Source organism: Scomber scombrus, chromosome 3, assembly GCF_963691925.1.
Source record: "Scomber scombrus chromosome 3, fScoSco1.1, whole genome shotgun sequence".
In the NCBI taxonomy this organism is placed as follows: domain Eukaryota; kingdom Metazoa; phylum Chordata; class Actinopteri; order Scombriformes; family Scombridae; genus Scomber; species Scomber scombrus.
In genome coordinates, this window is record NC_084972.1 from 13,091,406 (window position 1) to 13,107,833 (window position 16,428).

The window sequence follows — 16,428 nt, forward strand, 5'->3', positions numbered from 1 at the left end:
AACACAATCTGTTACTCTCTCTTTCTCTCCAACACACACACACACACACACACACACACACACACACACACACACACACACACACACACACAGACACACACCCTCCCTCCCTCCTTCCTCACTCCCCGTAGCTTCTGGTGCAGGGGCAGCACTGACAAAGTTACAGGGGGCTGATAGGGCAGAGCAACTGTGTCTTCTCTAAAAAACAGAATTACAGGGAATGAGTGAGAGAGAGAGAGAGAGAGAGAGAGAGAGAGAGAGAGAGAGAGAGAGAGAGAGAGAGAGAGAGAGAGAGAGAGAGAGAGAGAGAGAGAGAGAGAGAGAGAGAGAGAGAGAGACAGAGAGACAGGAGAGAGTAGAGAGAGAGAGAATAGAGAGCAAGTTTAGCTCACATGAGAGGAAGTGCAAGACATAGAAAATCCAGAGCCCGTTGTGTCAAGTAGTTGACTGTGACTCCCCCTGTCAGTGCAAAGCCGGGCTCAAGCGCTGCAGCACCACTCCCCTGTCAAAAGCAGGATCTATCTTCTCTCCGAGCCTCCCAGCCTGTCCGACTGCTGCCTCTGTGATTGACTGGACTGCTGTAGGAGCACGGAGGGGCCTCTTACTGGATGTCAGCACCCAAAACCGGTAAGACATATTGCACATTTGCATATTATATCTATCCGTTAAAGAATGTGTAACAACCATGTAGAAAATGTGCCCTTCATTGACTGTAAAACACACAAAAAAGTCAGTTGTTTATGTACTGTGCTCTGAAGAGAGCATTATAGCTGTTCTGGTAGTTTTGCAGATGTTTTGCCCATGCTTAAGATTGTTGGTTCAGTTGTTGATTTTGTCCATCTGAGTCTTCTGCTGTTACCACTGGCAGCTTTGGTTGGCTTCAGTTATGAGAAACGTGAGTTTGTCCTGGAATCAATATACCATATACATTGTTATCGTTGCAAATTCTTCTAAATCATGTAGAAATGTTAAATATGCAAGAATGCCAAGAGGAACACTGTGGTCTGAAAAACAAATAATGGTACCTCATTTTTTTGGTTTTATTTGTTTGGTTTTGGAAGTGTTGTTTCTTAGGACGGGAAAGGGGAGAAAATTGGAAACAGACCCACCCACCCTAGAGAGTCTGTCCACGAAAAGTGTGCAAAGAATGAGGAGACACACAAAAACAGTCCCTCACTGCAACACACTGCTGAAGGAGACGAGTACAGAGAGACAGACATTAGAAAAAGATGTGTAGTAAAAAGGCTGGAAAGCACAGGTTAGGATAGTGAGAGTTGATTAAGTTGCTGTCACATTTTGTTGGTGTTTATGTCCTCTCTGAAAATAATGGGTGGTATAGTGATAACATTCCTGCTTTATTTGGCCTTGCTCCTGTGACGATCAACACATTAAGAGAGTTTAATACGGATTAAAACTTGGCAAACTGAAGCTTGAAAAATATAAATTCTCCTTGGACAGATACCTCCCTGTACCAGTGGTGGAAAGTACATTGACTTAAGTACTGTACTTAAGTACAATTTTGAGGTACATTTTATGCTACTTTATAATTCCACTCCACAAATTCAGAGGGAAATATTGTACTTTCTACTCCGCTACATGTATCTGACATCTTTAGTTACCTTTCAGATGAATATTTGACAAAATGGATAAAATAACAAGTTTTTACATTACAAAACATTGTTAAAGATTAAACCAGTGGTGTCCAACCTTTTTTTTTTTTTTGATAAAAAGTAGTTTGTTGTCAGGGTCACATTTCAGATGTCAGAAAACTTAGTGATTTTTCTCACATGCTTTCAATTCAATAAATCTTCAAATGACCCAATATTTCACCAGAAATCAAAGATTAGAGAAAAGGTCCCAAAACTGAAAACAGATTTGTTTATCAGAACTTAGTTGTTTCTTCTTTCCTCTCCCATTAATCATCTCATGACCCCTCAGATTTATCTGGTGACCCTTTAGAGGAGCCCAACACCTAGATTGGGAACCACTGGACTAAACTAGCTAACTGTATATAAAGTAGTTGAAACTAGCTCCACCTCCAGCAGCTACAACAGTAAGATACTGTTTAATTTGAATGCAATACTTTAACTACATTAAGATGCTAATACTTTTACTTAAGTAGGATTTTTCGTGCAGGACTTTTACTTGTAATGGAGTGTTTTTACACTGCTGTATTGGTACTTTTACTTAAGTGAAGGATCTGAGTATTTCTTCCATCACTGCCCTCACTGGTCTCAGAATCCTTTTGAGACTGAAAAGTTATTTGTCCAACTGAAAGGCTTTAAAGCAAGTTTCTTGTAAGCAATAATTGCACTGTTCTGTGTCTTGTGCCACACACACTATTCATACTGAGATCATGTTGAAAACTGAAGCAATATTTTTATTCAATTAGGTGAGAACAAAAAATGTCCTGTGCAAAATGGGAAATCCATCTCAGCAGCTAAACTGTAGAAGTTGGTCTATATTTCTGTCTCTGTGATAAATCATCAGACTCCGGGTTTGTTTAGTTTGCAGAGGTCGAGGGTCAGCAGGTTAAGAGGCCACAGTCATATGGAAGTGGCCCGCAGGGACATAACTCTCCCTCTCTCAGGGTCACTGACTCAGACTACATCTCTGTGAAGGAGTCGCGTCACGAGTGTCTAGCTCAAGCTGAGTGGGTGTCGACTAAGACCACAGAGGGATTCGTAACAATGTTGTGTGTTTCAGTTTTAAAGACGAAAAGGTCTTGCGTATAGTATTGAAGCCATTTTCTCCTGTTCACCAAAAAGTAGTGACTTGTCTTTAGAAATCTTCAACCATAATAACTTCTTGAAAAAGCTTTTGTCTCTCTGAGAGTGTCCAGTCAAAACTTAAATACATTGTTTTCAATTACCAAAATGACTTTTGGATTTGCATTGGTTCCATCACATTTTCCAAGTTTCTGAAAGACAGTGCAGTCAGTAACTTGGCTGCACAGTAGACCAAAAGTATGGTGATCTAAAATGGATCACCTCTCATTAAGTCCGCTCTGGTCTGACGAGGGTTCTTCATGACAGCAGAGGCTGCCAGCTAAAGTCAAGTGAGCACTGTAAAGGGATGAAGAAGGAACTTGAGATTACTGACTGATGTACACGATACTAATAAGTGGTCCATAGTAAAGTTCACCTCCATCTCATACACCTGAACAGGCTATTGTTTGTGTTTAGATAAGAAATAAATGAAGCAGTCATTTGAGTACTGCCCCCTGGTGTAAAATTATTTTTACTGCAAGAATCTGATCTAAGAATCTGATCTCATGTTAATGTGCCAGCCAGGGGGAAGTCTAATTGGAAAGGAAAGACTGTCAGAAAGCTTTTGTCATGGAGGAAGCACTGTAATTGCTGTAGATAGTGTCAGCAGGAAATAGAAGAAATGTTCATGACAACTTTTGACTTTTCTACACTCATCTTTGTTTACATAATCATCCTGGCCATAACGTGGGAGCATTTTTAGAAATCTATTTTCTCTCATCATATTTGGCTGTTGGACCTTTAACCTTATAAAGGTTCTTCATTTGTCTATAGTTTAATTATCAACAAACATTATGACACTTTTTTCAAAATGAGCATTAAGTTTACAGCAGCTTCTGTGAACTTGTCATCTTACAGGTTTGAAAAAGCCATGTCTCAAACCTTTTCAAAGGGGTACACGCTGTTCTGAGCTCAGTGTTTTGACCTTTTTCCACACGTGCACACACAGGAGTGTGAAGGCGTCGTAAAGTAACACTTTCCAGCATCACAGTCTAGTTTCCAGAGAAACTAGATGAGCGCTGAGTGCTATCTCTCCCCTCTGTGGGTTGATTTTGCTTTGCTGTTGGGAATCGAAAGGCTTTTCGAGGCGAGCCACTGCTGCGAGCAGCCTCCAGTACATTCTCAGTTCAAAGTTACCACATGGCTGCTAGCTAGAGCTTAGCGAGGCCTACCTGCACACATGCAATGGGCTTTATTATTCAAATTTCAAGGTGAGTGAAAGATGAAAAAAACCATAACCACTGTTTGACATATGAAATAGATTTTTCTTTTTCAATTTACTATAAAGGCAACATGGTTTTGTATTGTAAGTTTGATTGAATTTATTTTATCTTTCATGCATCGTGACATGTTTGACATTCCTTCATCAATGCTCATGAATGGTAACAATTTACATACTACTAATAAAACTACTACTATTACTACTACAACTGCTACTTCTGTCTACATACATGTACATACACAACAACAAATTGCACCTATTAGTCTTTTGGAGGCTTCCCCGATTTTTCTTTCCTGTTTCAGGATTTTTAGTAGAGCTTTTCTTATCCAGATTGAGAATCTAAGGATGGAGGGTTTTTTATGTTGTACAAATTGCTGAGCCTTAAAATAAGGTGATGATCAGAAAAGAGAGGGAGAGTAAACCAGACAGATAGTATGCTTTTGTATGTATGGCCATGGTATGCATATTTATGTGCATATCTGAGTGTGCTGTCTATGTGTCAGTGCATGTCTGTGCATGCATGTGTGTGTACGTGTGTCTAAGCTAGGATGACCTCCTGCATAGTAAAAAAGCAAATTCTTGTTTGTGGACCCCGAGCCTCCTCTTGTTACCCGGAAATCTGTCCGAATGATAACTCCACACATTCCACCAGTCACAATAATGTACTGTGGCATTCCAGCCAGTGACTCCTCTAATGCAGTACACATTATCTGCATCAGACTGTCAATATCAGAGAGACAGAACAATTACACTTATGCAACTACAAAACCTGTTGCTGGGTGTTGCTTTTGGTATGCGAGAGTGTCTACACGGCTCTGGAGGCATGCTTAATTATTCGCACCCCTGCCTTTTCCACTCTCTAATCACTGTCTCACTCTCTCCCTATCTTTTCCCTTTTCTTTCATTCTTTTTGGCAATCTGCCCTGCAACCGCTGCTCCCTCCATCACCGTATTGCCTGACTGCATTCCGCTCATTCCTACTGGCTTCCTGTGACTGGAAGAGGAGTGAGCCCTACTGGCCACAAAACTCCACCTTGGAGTCCTACCCATGTATGTGTCTTTTCCCCACTTCACTGTCCAGGTTTTCAGTTCTGGGGATTCTGTATAAAATCGAACCTCTTTGAGCAAAGATTTTAAATGATGTCTTTTCCACAGCATCTTGCTCATTCATCCATTGTTTTTACTGAAGGGTCAATGAATCTGAACTTTTATTCTAAAGCTCCAGAGGCAACGCTGTTCTGTCCAGTAAAAACAGACAGAAAAACTAATGAGGCAGCTACAATTGTTAGATTTCATCTGTGAGACCAACATTTACCTTCCAAAAGGGATTATATATCAAAATGCGGAGACATTAGAGCCAGCAGTAAATCACCAAACAGCTGCACAGATCAGTTCATTAGATCATGTTGTTTCCAAGATGACGATGCAGGACTCAGGCTGCTGCTGTGTGATGACCAACTGGTCTAACCTGGCTAGTGGCCCCTCACATCACTGAAAACATTGAGATTTTTGCAGCAGATTTACAAACAGATTTAGATAAACTGACCACATATTGGGAACCTAAATGATAACTTTCCCACTTGATAAATAATAGAACTTAATAATATTAAAATAAAAAAATTATCCACCATCACCTTAGACATCTCCGTCAGACCATGAGACATACTGGGTAATGTAGGCCCAACAAGGCCCCTCCTCTCTACACCAAAACACTGACAGTTGAAACTGAAAAACAGGGATACTGAAAACAAACTGACAAATCGTATTTTCAATGCCAAAATTTAACTGCCGCTGTTCTTGTGCCATGTTGCACTGCCCTTATGACGACAGAGACCTTGTAGAAGTAGTGTGAGGGGGAAAGATAAGAAGGGAGAGCTCAATTGACATCTGATGATGAAGCATTAACAGAAACACAAACTTTGGCACCAACTTAATCAGTCCAGCTCATAAACACTCAAAGTGACCACTAGGAGCAGCCATATTATATTAAATATTGCTTTAGATTTTGTGTAGAATTAATGTCTATTTTGCATGACAGCCGATCACTTTAAAGCAAAACTTTCTTAATCTTTCACTCTGTAGCTCAATTTTTTTAAATCAAAATGTCAACCGGACAATATTTTAATTAATTACCTGCTATCAATTACTAAATATTTGCATGTACCCCTTAACATCAAAGTACAGGAACCAACTATAGAGCCACAGGTGGAAGGTAACAACCTACAACTGCTGTGATTGTTGTACTTGAGTTGATTTCTTGAGTACTTTTCAAACTGGGTACTTACCTTTAGCTTTCAGCTCCTACATGTATCATTTCAGAAGTGAATATAAGTTGAATAACATGTGCCATTTTATAATATACTAACAATATTAAAGCTTAGATTGTTGGCGATAATATTAAGATGAATAGTGGTGTGTTGATAATGGCTCAGGAGATTATTTGTGAATGCCATACCAAAACAGCAAATTAATTTGATTTAAATTGGCATTTTTAAAAAAGAAGCTGTTTTGAATGAGCTCATTTCAGGGGAAATGTGGCAACAGTTACCAAGCACACTCTACTCTACTCACTCTATTTGCAAATAGAGGAGGCTCTGTCTGAAACATGTGCTGTTCAAGATGGAAGATCTGCTATGAAATTCAATTTGCTTGTTCCTATCTCAAATTATTTAGGCCACAGTCAACCCCATGACTTGGGGGATGGACTGTTAAGTCCTGCCAAGAGCACAGGGGAAAAGACACACTGTTGTTGAAATTAGACTGAGTGTTGTTGATAGCAATTTTTCTAACTCAGGCCATAATTTCCCCCTTAGGTACACAATTTAACTGAACAACAGCAAACCTCATAGGAGCAGGATCAGCCTGGGTCACATGAAATGAAAAACTGGCTCAGCTCACTGTCTTTTACTAGTTTTATTCTCCCAGATTGGTTTATCTTCATGGATACAGTGATGTGAACTTTTGCACTTGTAAAAGTAGAGACTGAGAGACTGTTCGATATTTGATAATGCACAAGAATCGGCAGCGCTATGCAAAGTAAGAGTTGTTATTATGTTGTTTTGCTGTGCGTGTGTGTGTGTGTGCCTGCCTGAATTTGCACGTATGTGCATCTACAGAAATATAAATTTACCTTTACAACACAATAAAATCAGAAAACTGGCACATACTTTAACAAAGTACAATGAAATTAACAAGTTGGCACACAACACAGAGCATCTTACACCAGCAGCAAACGCAGGTTAAGTCAAGAATTCAATAATATAAAGACTTATAAGTATAAAGGATTTTTTTTACAGAGTGTTCAGTAGATGAAATGTGGTGTGAAGTGGATTTGAAGCCTTTCTCTCAGGCTAACCTGTGTATGCATATAACTAGCTCCTTTGTCTTACTCTCTGTCCTCATACCAATTGGTGTGCTCATTATTATGATTAAAGTATTTTTAGCTCTTTATAGGCCCTGCAGTAAACCAGTTGGCTGACTGAATTCATTGTGTGTTTAGTTTGTATAGACTGTATCTCGAAAACACTGTGTGCATGTGTTTGTGTCCATAAACAAAGTTGATGAACAAAAGTTTATGTGACAGACTTATGTGAGCTGGGTTACATCATCTTAATCATTGTTATATTCTTATAGGGATTTGTGATGTGTCTTTAAAGTTTCAGTGTACTTCTACCTTCCGTGGTACCTGTATTACCATGTTTGGAAGAGGTACAAGTAAGTGCACTTATGGTACTTAGGTAAGAGTTGAAGTGCTGATACTTGAATATACTTGAGTAATGAGGAATTTCCATATGACAATATTGTACATTTTGATATGATAGTTGTAGTTATTAGTTATGTAGCAAGACATTTGCTTGTCACATTAATATTGCTGAATATTGAAATACTACTTGTATCTCTAAAATGTCAACTGTTAAGTAACTATTTTTGAAAACTATTTTTGACCTTATCTTAAGGGTTTTAGACATTGTGAGACTTTTTCAACCTGTAGTCTCAGACTATGGACTCTGACATTTGATTTGGGAATGTTAGCTTTACTTTTACCTTAATTTTAGATAAGAGCAGGACTTTTACTGGTTGCAGTAAATATAGTAACAGTAATATATTTTTGCATTGTATGTTGTATTACTTCAAAAGGGTTTTAGGAGAGATGGGGAGTATTTGTAGACATTTTCGAATGGCATGGTGATATATAGGCCCACCGTGGTGTTGGGTAGACTGGTTTCATTTCAGTCTTATTTTTTTTCTTTGTTATTCCAGATGTAGCGTAAAGCAAAAAGAGCAAAGGCAAAACACACACACACACACACACACACACACACACACACACACACACACACACACACACACACACACACACACACAGAGAGAGAGAGAGAGAGAGAGAGAGAGAGAGAGAGAGAGAGAGAGAGAGAGAGAGAGAGAGAGAGAGAGAGAGAGAGAGAGAGAGAGAGTTATGTTTCCATTACTTCAGAGGACATTTCATTTCCTGGAGACTTATCCTAACCTTAACCATAACCACCATGTGCCTAACCCTAACCCTGGACTTAAACTAACCCTAAACTAACCTTAACTTAAACCCAGTCTACAACCTAAAATTAATGATTTACTTAAAGGGGGCTTGCTTTTTGTCCCCACAAGATGACTATGTAAACAGATTTATGTCCCCACAACATGAAGAATAGCCTACCTGGTCCACACACGTCTAGGTCCCTTTTGGGGACATTACATTGACTTACATTCATTTCCTGAGGACTTACCCAAACTGTAACCTTAACCATTACCATAACCACTACTCACCCAACCCCTAACCCTTACCCTGACCTTAACCACTGACACAAAAATCAGCTAATTCCCAACATTGGGGACACGACTTTTGCCCCCAATTGAACAAGCCGTCTTTAGTCTGAAATCAGTCTAGTCAAGAAGCCTATGACAGGAACATCACCCCCCCACCCCCACACACACACCTCCCGCCCACAAACACACAGACACACACACACACACACACACACACACACACACACACACACAGCATCCTTAACCAGTGAGTTCAGCAGATGGAGCCCTCACACCAGCAGCACACGGATGAAAGTGAGACTGCCTGTAAGTTTTATCAGAAGTTTCACTACTGACAGAGAGACTCAGTGAGGCGGATAAGGGGAGAGCAGCTCTCGGTGACGGTGGACACACTTTCTCTCTTCAACCATCGAGACATTTTGAGGTTAGCTTACCGTATGATTACAGCTCTGGCAGCGGCGTCTATGATTTTAATGTCAAGGACCCGCCTGTGAATTGACACATTAACAACACATTTAGTACAAAAAAGAGAGAGCCAGTGACAAGGATGGACGTTTGGACGAAGTTTTTACCTGTCTTCAGTTTTCTCTGACTTGCTCCTGCTACTTTAAAACCGGCTGTCAGCTCCCTGGTGTCGCACAAAATAGAAAATGCGTCGCTTGTGAACTTCACCTTCAACAGGTAGGCGATGTTTGTATGCTATCGTCCACCGGAAAGTAGCCGACAAACGTGGTTAAAACTATTAACTACTTATAAAAAAGGCTTTAACTTTACTTAATAAATATCTCGACTGCTACTTTACTGCTTTCTTGTGTTACGGGAACCTATGTGAGCTGATATTATTTAATACTTTTTTAGCTTGTTTTTCGGTACTGTGAAGTTAAATTTCAGTTGCCTAACATTTAGCATTAGGCATTTAACACTGATTCAATCCATGTTGTCCTTATCTTGCCCACAAACTCAGCAGCAACAGGTGTAAAAGCTCACCTGGCTGAGATTTACTACTGCAGTTAAACAGCAGAGCAGTGTGCAGATGTATTTTCTCCTTTTGCTATTAAGAAAATGTAATGTAGCATTTTAAAATGCCCTCTTTCCCAAAATCAGAGGAAATGTGTACATGGTTTGCAGTAATGACATTGCAGTCTGAATTAGTAAATACCTCATTACCTGCCTGAACTAATGGATGTCAGTAACATGAGGTGCACAGGTAATTATCCTAATCTGACAGGTGAAAGGACTATTTTAGGGTGATAAGTAATGCAAATGATTGATGTAATTATGTATTAAGGCCTCATTGTGAGTGCTAGTGTAGAGTTTCCTACTGGATGTATTTTTGCCCATAACGTCATTGAAATGTTTGACTCATTCACTACTAAGCAACAAATGTTTGGTTGTTTGATGGACCACTGGGTGGGCAGCTGTGTTTAAGTGTGTCTGCTGTATTATGACAGAAGTCATAAAATTGTTAAATCCCACCCAAGCCCCTTCAGTGCCTTGCAAATGAAACACACACACACACACACACACACACACACACATATGTATGTATGTATGTATATATATATATATATATATATATATATATATATATATATATATATATATATATATACATATATATACACACACATGCGTGGAATAATGTTCTCATGTGTCCAGGTTCTCTCTCTGGACAGGACGAGGTCATAGCCTCAGTGCTGTTGCAGGGATTCAGTTACATTAGTTTCATGTTGGCCATGCCAAAGGAATCGACACCACCTACACTCCTGTGCCACCTTTCTGTTGCCGTTCCCTCACTCCTTCATTCATTTTCTTTTCATCTCAGATAACTAGCAGGGAGCGTTATTGCTTTGAATGGGTTAATGCCTGTGAGTGTGCATGGTTGTCCCTGCAGCACGCAAACACTGTACACAGGCATGTAAACGTATCACTGAATAAACACTTTGATCATAATAACTAGCCTTTATTCTGCATGAACAGTGTCACCTTACCCGAACTGTTGATCACAAAGGCCCCTTTGCTCTGTGAGTTGTGACAGCTTATGGGTTTGTCACAGCTGTAAACACTGAACAGGCCTCATATGTCTGATGGTTAAAGTGAAACTTTGGAGAATTATGGGATTCATTCGTTTCCCACTCACAATGTGTAAATTGTCTGCTGCTTTGATATTGTAAACTGATTATGTTGGTTGGGCAGAACAAACAATTGGAAAACATTACTCAACAATTTTCTGGCATTAATCATTTAAAAATAATCAGCAGATAAATTGATAACAAAAATAATCAGTAGCTGCAACCATAGTCTTCATTTTGGTGTTTTCATGTTTTTTTTCTTCCTGCGCATGAAGACATTTTGATGTCAGCTACAGTCGCATCTTTCCTGCCGCAACCATCAGTAGCCACCAATGATGCAAAAGATGAGGCAACGATGTTCGTTTCGAGCATTTTCTAAACATTGAGCTCACCGTGTGGTTTGACTCAGGGTAACAGGTGGAGATGTGTCATAGTTGTTCTGGTTTTCTTTGAGTTTCATTACAAGTTCGGCCTAATGTTTTATTCGTCCATTAAAATTGAATGAAATTAAGATTCAGAATCTCAAATGCATACCTGCATGTGGAAGTTTTCCGTTTTGTTGTTGTTGTTTTGAATCATGTGATTAATATGTTGATGGCATTGTTGGAAATAGAACTGTAATCATTTATAATAATAATCTTTATTGATTATCTGCCATTTATATAATTTTGTCTTTAAAATGACAAATTCCCATTATGATTTTACACAGTTCAAGATAATGATTAACAAATGTTTAATCATAAAAAAGGTTCCTCTTATTTAACTGTTAACTTATTGATTAGTTGTGTCAGCTCTAGATGAGACACATATTCACAGTGTCTTAACACTAATCCTGCTGTCTGGGATACCTGCAGATCCTACAGGTTTACTCTTTGTCATATGTCGCAGGTGCTTTATTCTATCATTCCCATTTTCATGGCTTTGTAAATCAGTTTCTTCCCAGTTTCAGTTTCTTGTTTTCTCTTTCTGTTTTAATTAGTGCTTTTTTTTTAAAAAAAAAAAAAAAAAAAAAAAACAATGTATTAGGTTCCAGTCAAAAGCACTTACTCTGTCATCATGAAGGAAAAATACATACATTTCCTCATGTGCTCTGTCAGTGACCCTTAATTTTCTTTTACACAATATGCAAATGAACTCTTACTTTCTTAAAATAATATTAATCTGTTTGCTTTTTTCAAATTACATTGATTACATAACTAATAATGTTTTGAGAAGAGTTAAATGTTGCTGTGTTGGTTGTTTCTTACAGTAATATTGGAGTCTCCAGGGATCCCAGTTGCACATCCTTGTATGTTAAATATGTCGGCATGATGAGGGTTAAAAGTTCATTGTATTGTTTTATTTGCATGCTGCATGAATGACTGAGATGACGAGTAAGGGACCTTCCACCACTTGTTCCACCCCAGTTAAATAAGCTAAACCAACTGTTAACGACCCCTTTACATTTATAGTAAGGAGCACAGGTCATCATCAGGTATCCATTTTGGGTGTACCTTTGTGCTGCAGGATAGTTGTGAAAGTGAATATCAACCTTTTCCCAGGACAGATAACCTTTAAAAGTCCCCAGTGTTTTCCCAATGTGAGCCACAGCAGTGCACTGACAATAGGCACAGTGTTCTGGACCGGCCAGAGCCCCAGATCACATTTCCTGTTCCTGATTTAAGATCAACTCAGCTGACTGCTGATACACTCTGCTCCTCAAAAACAGGACTATCGCTGTATTTGTGTATTTGTGTATTTGTGTGCGTGTGTGTGTCTATTGAGAAAAATATGTAGAGTACCAAGAAAATCAACAATCAAGTTCAAACAAAGACAGTAACTTTATCAAAAGCAGCAGAAGACAGTAACCTGGTTCATATTGACTGCAGGGTGTATTTGAAACAAAGAAGCCTTTCTGTGTAAATAGCCATCTTACCGAGTGTGCAATAACAGACTGATACACAGTATACTGTAGACACATGGGTGACTCATTGCATTGTAGGAAGTGGGCACGAAAACCTGTTCTCACAGTCAAATAATTTTCACCGTCATGTTGTGCATTGGGTTGGGTTTTACATGTAAAACACAAATATGTCACAGTATGTCTGTGTGTGTGTGTGTGTGTGTGTGTGTGTGTGTGTGTGTGTGTGTGTGTGTGTGTGTGTGTGTGTGTGTGTGTGTGTGTGTGTGTGTGTGTGTGTGTGTGTGTGTGTCTATGTAGGCCTCATTCCCTCAGGTAACATCTGGTAATATCGAGGCCACACAGCAGAAATGGATGTTTGTGGGTGGAGATTAAGTGCACAGTCCACTGACCTGAATTGGTCCAGGCTTAGATCAGCCACTGTTTCTTTTGAAGTACGTAAAGGAAGTCAGCTGATGGTCTTGTCAGGTGTTAATTTGCATAATTGACGGCAGTGTTAAGGTGATAATTTGTATGTGGTACGTCTGAATAAGGATGTATGTAGCGTGTTACATCTCTCAGCTATGAATGATGAATACCTGCCAGGTCTTAAACACATCAGTGTCACTACTTTAAAACATACTCTGCGTGTCCTCGGGGCAAAAGAAAAGTTTCAGTCTCATGCCAACCTTATGACAGCGCGCCGGGACAAATTTTGCTGTTTTCCCCTCCAAAAAAGACGACCTTTTGGAACCCACAGGAGAAATTATGAAACCATTTTAACAATTGTCAGTCTGTTTGGTCTGTGAGAAATCGAGTCAGAGAATCACACTAAAGAGCATGCTAGCTTGTGACACTGTCTCATATACACACAACTCCACAGTGAGCCGGTGACCCCTCACCTTTTTTCCCGCGATGCCTCAGGGACACAATATCAAGAGAGGTCTTATAGCTCTCTTGACATCTGACCTTTCGGTTGAAGAGAGTGGCAGGAACAGTACAAAACACTTCTGACTACGAGAGAAACAAAGAAAAGACTACTGTAGACGATGAAGGAATCTCATATTTACTTGTGCTGTTATTCTGATTGTCAAGTGTAGTAATATATGGCATAATAAGCACTTACTTTATAGGTTTTATAGGTCCTCTCATTTAGTTATTGAAAAATGTATAGCTGAAATTATGGGTTAATTAATCAATTAGCTAATTGACAGAAAAATAATCTCCAACAGTATTGATAACTGAATAATCGTTTGAGTGATTTTCAAGCACAACTGGCAAACATTTTCTGTTTCCAGCTTCTTAAACGGCAGCATTTTGGGCGTTTATCTTCGTGTTGTTTACTGTTGTTTGGACAAAACTATTTAAAGTAGAAAAAATTGTGGTTAACATTTTCTGAATTTTTTTTTTTAGCAAAACAAATACCAAACTATTAATGGATTAATCATGAAAGTAATTAATACATAATAAAAATATCATCAGATGTAGTCATAAAAAAATAGATTACCTATATTAAGGCTAAGTTAAATGGACAAAAAAATCTATGTACTGCAATTTCTGTTTGTATATTTATCTATATTTACTGTATGCTGATACCGAGACAATATCATCAGATATAATCAGCTCACACATAGTTGTTGGCTGTGGTAAACACGTTCTCGCTCCACATCCATGTGCCTAAAACGAGGCTCAAGTTATTGACAGCCACTTGCACACACGCCATACACATACAAACGCATGTGTGGGCAATTGGGATTGCTATTAATACACCTACAAGTGCACACACTTGCCACACACACAAAAACAAGTGGTGTCATGCTATTAATATGCCAACAGCAACATACAAACTCAGTGACCACAAACACACATGTGCACTTGCATGATCACGCACAATAACACAAGTGTTTACTGACAGGTGACACTAAAAATAAACTGGCACGGCTGCATATACTGAATATCGCACAAAGAGCCACAGTGTTCCTTCAAAAGAAACAAATGGGCACTATTAATACACTGGCACCAACACACACCGGCTCTGATACACAGATACACACGCATCGGTTCGCTCAACTGTCACACATGCAGATCCTACTTATGCAAACACAAAGACCTGCTGTGTACACTCAAAAGAAACAACTGCAAGCTATTAATATCTTGGCGCGTATAGGATGGACCCACACAAGCGCGCGCGCACACACACACACACACATATGTATGCACACATAAGGAGATTGATACTCCAGCTGCTCGGAAGCAGAGGGACAGAATGTCCCCAACAGCTGTGGATTCCTCCAAACGTAAGGTTGGGACACGCAGGCGTAGGTGGTGGGCAGGAGGAACTGCTGAAGGTGGACAACATGGTGGAGGAGGTGTCATAAAATTGCTGTTTTGTGTGTGAGCGCAGTGTTAGGCTGGGTGTAAACTTAATGAATTTACACTCAGCAGATGTTGACATGCTCAATATCTTACTTGAAACAATGTTATTTGTTTACATGTTACTTGACGTTGTGCTCACTGAACTTCTGCTCTTTCTGCTTTGCTGCTCATCTAACCAGGCAGAAACCTCGAGCCTGTTGCCACTGTTTACACATACAAATAGTAACTAGCACTTAACCTGATGTGTGACATCCATCCAATACCATTGTGGTTTTCACTCCAGCCTAACAATAAACAAAGCACATTTAAGGGCTGCGGCATGGATATAAATACTGCTGAAAGACATCTGTAACTCTCATGCTTTAGAAATGAGCCAATGAAGCCATTCAACCAAAATAGCAGCTTCTGCTTGCCTAAATGAACCAAGAGGATGTTATGGTGCAGACTAACTTTAGAAACAGGAAGTCGCTGTTTCTGTGCGAGCGAGTGTCTTATGTGTGTGTGTGTGTGTGTGCATGCAGGTGTGTGTGTGTGTGTGTGTGTGTGTGTGTGTGTGTGTGTTTGTCAGCGCCTCAGTGTGTAGCTGCAGAAGGCCCACAGAAAGAGGATGATGGTTGTGAAACGAATATGCTATTACAGAAACCAGAAGTTTGTCTCCTGCCTATTTTTAGCACCACAACTATCAAATGAGAGACAGAAGCACGCACACAGATCTTATCTAGATGCAGTTCTCCTTATTTATTTTCTAATGTTACAGATTTTATCGTAAAAATAGCATTTCTTTTCAGTTTTAAAATATGTACCCAGCATTATTTAGTGCAAATTTGATAAATAGCACCCCTTTTTTCTTCTTTTTTTTTATGTGATGTTGAAACAAGTATGTATTGTAAATGTCCTCTTTCAGTGAACTCTTGGTAAGATGATAGGAAGTAATCAGCACATTTTGAAACGCTTCAGGGTAAGAGTAGAAGAAACCTGAAGCTGTTTAGTCGGCTGGTTGAATTCATAATGCAGTGACTGAGCTGGTTTTGTCTCCTGTCATGTAGTGAGTCATGTGCTAATGTCACAGCTTTAGTGTCAGCGCTAAAACTCTGGTCTGAGAGCAGATGAGACAAATGTTTTTTTTGAAGAATGGCCTTTTCTTTAAAACTGGAGAGTGACACAGAATCATTTAGTAACTGTTGATTGTGGGTCCCTAAGAAGACATTTAGTCTCCCAAAGTGAACAGTATTCAGATACATGCTTGCTGCAGCCTGGTCTTTGCTGTATTTTCTGTGTAAAAATATACCGCAGGTGTTTCTTTTCTGTTTA

The 16,428-nt window shown here is 39.3% G+C and overlaps 1 protein-coding gene across 1 annotated transcript in view; it reads left to right on the top strand.

Annotated features, from left to right (window-relative positions):
* Positions 1-488: 488 nt before the first annotated feature.
* The window catches only part of LOC133978146 (histone deacetylase 7-like), a 46,250-nt gene continuing 30,310 nt past the window's right edge, over positions 489-16,428 (top strand). Inside the window, exon 1 of the mRNA XM_062416506.1 lies at positions 489-627. Within this exon, the coding sequence (XP_062272490.1) occupies positions 609-627 (19 nt within the window). The 5' untranslated portion in view covers positions 489-608. The remainder of the gene's footprint in view (positions 628-16,428) is intronic.